Source organism: Adiantum capillus-veneris, chromosome 24 (assembly GCF_014529385.1).
Source record: "Adiantum capillus-veneris isolate H3 chromosome 24, ASM1452938v2, whole genome shotgun sequence".
NCBI classification, from domain to species: domain Eukaryota; kingdom Viridiplantae; phylum Streptophyta; class Polypodiopsida; order Polypodiales; family Pteridaceae; genus Adiantum; species Adiantum capillus-veneris.
In genome coordinates, this window is record NC_140954.1 from 118083623 (window position 1) to 118088748 (window position 5126).

The 5126-nt window shown below is 41.0% G+C and overlaps 1 protein-coding gene across 1 annotated transcript; it reads left to right on the forward strand.

Annotated features, from left to right (window-relative positions):
• Nucleotides 1-1843: 1843 nt before the first annotated feature.
• Nucleotides 1844-4281, forward strand: LOC147427019 (uncharacterized). The gene is made up of 2 exons (XM_086498507.1): nt 1844-2829; nt 3196-4281. The coding sequence occupies exon 1, from the start codon at nt 2031-2033 to the stop codon at nt 2496-2498; it is 468 nt and encodes a 155-aa protein (XP_086354633.1). The 5' UTR covers nt 1844-2030; the 3' UTR covers nt 2499-2829; nt 3196-4281.
• The last annotated feature ends 845 nt before the right edge of the window (nt 4282-5126 follow it).

Here is a 5126-nt window from a genome sequence, read left to right on the forward strand (position 1 = left end):
TGGGAAAATTTGCAAATTCATGGTTTCGTTGTGGAAAATTTGGACACATGCAATCTGAATGTTGTGAGCCTGTTATGCAACCCCCTCTTTCGGCTGCCCCTCAGCTTGCGATCTCTAATGAAAGAGAAGTCCCTAATCCCAGATTTGGCTCTGTTGCACCTTCTGCAATGCCTAATGTCTTACCTTTGGAGAAAGGCAAGGTTAAACTTGCCGCTTCCTCAAATCCTCCGGTTAAAGCAAAGTCGATTTCTTCTTTGGAAACCAAAAACAAGGGAAAAAATGTGCAGTCGACGGAAGGACCTCCTTGGGTGTCCCCTAAGAAGACTGTTAAGATGTGCTCGCAACTCTCTTCTTCTTGGGTGTGTGTGGGTGTGTGATAATAAGAAAAGGAAAATGGTATAACCTTTCTATCATCCAAGTGTGGTAGATTGGTTATGCCATTTCCCTCTTGAATAACAGGTCTTGAGTTCAACTCTCCTCGTCGGATAGATTTTTAAGGTCTCTTGGGATAGTTTCCTATGACGTTAAAATTCTCTTCTTCTTCTTCTTCTTCTTCTTCTTCTCGTAATTATGTACCTTTTGAGGTTAAATTTGCAGGACAAAAGCCCCTTCCTCGTAATGATAATCGTACTCTTGTGGATGCATGGAATAAGGTGGTGCACTCTTACAGGGATGCAGTGGTTCATAGGACTTTTCAAGCATCTGAAAGTTTAGTTGCCTTGGAGACAGACATGCAGAATACTGCAGTTGAGTCGTGGGCTCTTGATGTTGATGTGCTATGGACACGTCAACTTAGTCCCTTCCTTATATTGCCCCTGTACATATCTCTTGAATGCATAGTTGTGTAAAATGCATTTCATATAATGTGCGTGGTGTTATGTAACCGTGATAAGTGGAGACTAGCCTGACACTATGTACATACATGTAAAACAGACATTGTGGTTTTGCAAGAGTATAATCAACATGATTATGTTGGGCAATGCTCGTATTTTGCGGGATATTGGATATTTTATGCTGGTTCGTTGGGATTTTCGTGTGTTCTCATTATTATTAGGCACGAGTTGCAGCTGGTTCCGGTGTATAATGACCCAGCGGGTCGTTGGATGGTGGTCCAATGCACGATCAATGGTTAGATTTATGAATTTGGTGGTGTTTTATGCGCACACGACTTTGGGACAACGAGCTTTTTTGTGGCGTGAGATATCTTCTTATCCATGGCTTTCCAATGCGTTGCTTTGTGGTGATGTCAACAATGCGCCGGCTTCATCTGATAACACCACAGGGCATTCTCACATGTTAAGCATAGAATTGCAAGCTTGGATAGATCTTGTGGCATGCCTGTGGACCCTCTTGCATCCTGATGTTTCGGAATATACATTTCAACATAATGCTTTTTCTCCATATTGTGCAAGATTAGATCGGTGGTATGTCCTTGGCATGCAACAATTTGATGAGTTTGTTGTGCGAAATGAGCATAGACCATTCTTTGCTTTTATCTGATCATGCTCTTGTTGTGATGCTGATGCGTTTTGGGTAGCTACATTATGATCAACCTCTTTCTAAGAAGTGTCTGCTGCATATCAACAATGCTTATCTTTCGCATGAGACATTTCGTGAGATGATCTATGAGGTTATTCCCCCTTTGGTTGCTCAAATGCATCTTGATCTTGATGTTGCGTGTGTAGAGTGTATTTCAGGACTATGGCAAGCATCGCATGTGTCAATTACGTGGTGATGTTGAGGACGCCAAGCGTATGTATCAACAACTCCAACCCTTAGCTGACACACGTTTGTTGTCAAAAATGGAATCCACGGCCTTTTGTTAGGCTCGGGTGTGTCTGCTGCATAATGACAAACAAAAATTGGATAAATGGCAAACTTGTGCTCGTCATCGGGCGTTTGTAGACAAGGGATGTGTCTCAACGCAGTTTTTAAAGCACTTGCATCACTTAAGGGCCTCTCAAACTATTAAGCGGGTTATATTTCGACCAAGAGCTTGGACAACTTCGAAGCGTGAGCTTGCAGATGCCATGGTGTCCCATTTTAGGACTGTTTTTGCTGCTCGTCCCATGGCATCTGTCGTAGTTATTCATGTACGACAACTTTTGTTATCTACAGTGCATTCAATTGTCTTGCCTCGGGATGCTTTGGCCATGGAGGCGGCCTTTACAGAGAATGAATTGCACTCAGCTTTGATTGCTCTCGGAAGATGGCGTTCGCCTGGTTGGGATGGGCTCATTGTCGAATTTTTTCTCTCTTTTTGGGAGCCTTTGAAAGAACTTTTACTTTATATGATGAACGTTGTATGGGTGAAACAAGATTTACCAATGTCTTGGAAAGAGGGTTTATTGAAGTTGCTGCCTAAAGAGTTTGCTGGCCAATGCTCTTATTTTGCGGGTTATTGGATTGTGTATGCTGGTTTACATGATTACTCTGGAGTAATGATATTGGTTAGGCATGAGCTATCTGGAGGAATGAGCCGAGGGGTGGTTGGATGATTGTGCAATGCTTGTTGAATGGTCAAATTTATGAAATTGGAGGTTTGTAAGCATATATAGATTCTGGGCAAAGGGCTGCCTTATGGCAAGATATCTCTTCTTATCCATGGACCTCCAATGCACTTCTTTGTGGTGATTTTAATAATACTCCTGATGTGGGTGATAGCACCACAGGCAATTCTCATATGTTGTTTGTGGAGAGACAAGCATGGGATCATCTTTTGGTTTCTGTGCAGATGTTTGACTTATGGTGTTCTCTTTATCCGGACGGCACGGGTTTCACCTTTTAGCATGTTGCTCATCACTCGTATCGTGCACGTCTGGATAGAAGGTATGTTCTCCACAGGCAGCAGTATGATGATTTTACATGTGATATGAATATGGACTATTTCTTGCAGATGTCCGATCATCACCGTGTGATATTGAATTTGTACTTTGGGCAATCGTTTCGTGATAGACCTCTTTCACGGAAGCATCTGTTGCATATTAATAATGCTTATCTTATCCATGACGCTTTTCAAGATATGATTGTTGGACTTGCTCCCCCTAGATGGTTCACATGCATCTAGATCTTGATGTTGCGTGGTTTCAATTTATTGTGCAAGTGCAATGTGCTATTCATGATTATGGCAAACAATATTTGGATTGAACTCGCGGCAAAGTTATGGATGCTAAACAGGCTTGTCAACACTTGCAGGAATTGGCTAATTTGAGGCCTTTATCTGACTCTGAGTTATCAGAGTTGTGCGAAGCCCGTGTATGCATACAACTTGATGATAAATGGAAGCTTGAAAAATAGCAAACATTGGCTTGTCAACCGGATTTTGCGGATAAAGGATGTGCTTTGAAGCAATTTTTTAAGCATTTGCATCACACGACTTTTTCAGAGCATCAAGCGTGTGAAGACTCCTTCAGGTGCTTGGACATCCTCTAAACAGGAACTTGCTGACACCATGGTCTTGCATTATACACAGGTTTTTGATGTTCCCCCTCAAGAATCATTAGCAATGCATCAAGCTCGACGGTTGCTGCTCTCTCATGTTCACCTGATCGTTTCTTATCAGGATGCACTTTCCCTTGAGGAGCTTTTGAGTGATTCTGAATTGCACACTGCGTTGCTTTCATTGGGCCGTTGGCGATCTTTTGGCTGGGATGGGCTTATTGTGGAGTTGTTTATCTCTTTTTGGAAGACTTTGAAAGAGCCCTTGCTTTTCATGATGAATGCAGGATGGGAAAAACAAGATTTGCCGGTTTCTTGGAAAGAGGGACTGCTTAACACTAAGTTTGTGTTTGAGCCACAATAGTGGCTTGGCACCTCATTCTATAAAATTGGCTTTAAATCTATCTATTTTTTAAGAAACCCTGATCATAGGATATTATTGAGGTCCTATGACGTAGAGGAAAACTCTAGTATGCCATTTATCCCAAAAAAGTGTAGAATAAAAAAATTTAATTCTCTAAAAATAGTAAGAAGCCACAAAACTGGCTTTTAAGTTTAACAACATACATGTTTTTGAAGCTTCAAACAAGTTGACAGTTTTTCTTCTAAAAATAGTATATGCATAGATTTTCATTGAGTACATATCCATGTATTTTTCAAAAAAGTTTCAATGTGCTTTGAAGGTTTTTAAGGGGTTTACATTGGATATAAAAAATTTTGAACAATTTTTGTTCAATTGTACCTAGAAGATGGCTCTTAAAAAATAACAAATTTACAGGAAATTATTATTTTTTATTATTTTTAGCTCCCTACATGCCTTGAGAAAAAATCCCGGAAAGGTTTTGATGAGTTTTTTTTGTAGTTTATGAGAACAAGAATTTACAAAAAAGTTGGTTATAGCCACAAAAGTGGCTCATGTTCACACAACCCTAGTGTTAAATTGTTGTCCAAATAGACACTTTGTGAGCATTTCTCGCACTAGAGACCGATTACTTGATGCCTGTCGTGTATAAGATTTTGGCTAAGTTGTTGGCGAACAGAATTAAGGATCACCTTTTTGCAGGAATACATCAAGCTCAATATGGTTTCATACCACGTCGGAAAATTAATGACAACTTGGCTAATGTGATGATTGGCATGGAATATGCAAAGTACACATAGCAGGATGTGCTTGTATGCAGGTTGATATTGAAAAGGCGTTCGATATTGTGCAATGGGACTTCATTGCAACCACAATGCGCTGCCTTCGATTCGGTCCTAAATTTGTCAATATCGTTTATTTCTTGTATGCTTCCAGTTCGTCTTCGAGGATTCTTGATGGTGAGGTGACAGACTCTTGGCCCCTTGGTTGCTCGGTTAGACAAGGATGTCCCCTTAGTGCACTGTTGTATGCTATTGCCACATGTCCTTTGTTGATGCATTTGGACAATTTGACTTCTACTGGTTGTCTTCATGGCCTGTAGTTACCGTCGGATCGCAACTTCGTCAGGCAGGCTTATGCCGATGACTCATTGTTTATGCCTCGTAATTGTCAAGCTGATGTTCGAGTGATCATGGAAGCTTTGGAGATGTATGGGCTTGCAGCGGGTCTTCGAGTCAATTTTCGCAAATCGAAGCTTCTACCAGTGACTTCTTGTGATTGGCATGATTTGTTGTGGCCGGCCGAGATTGTTCCTCCGAATGTGATT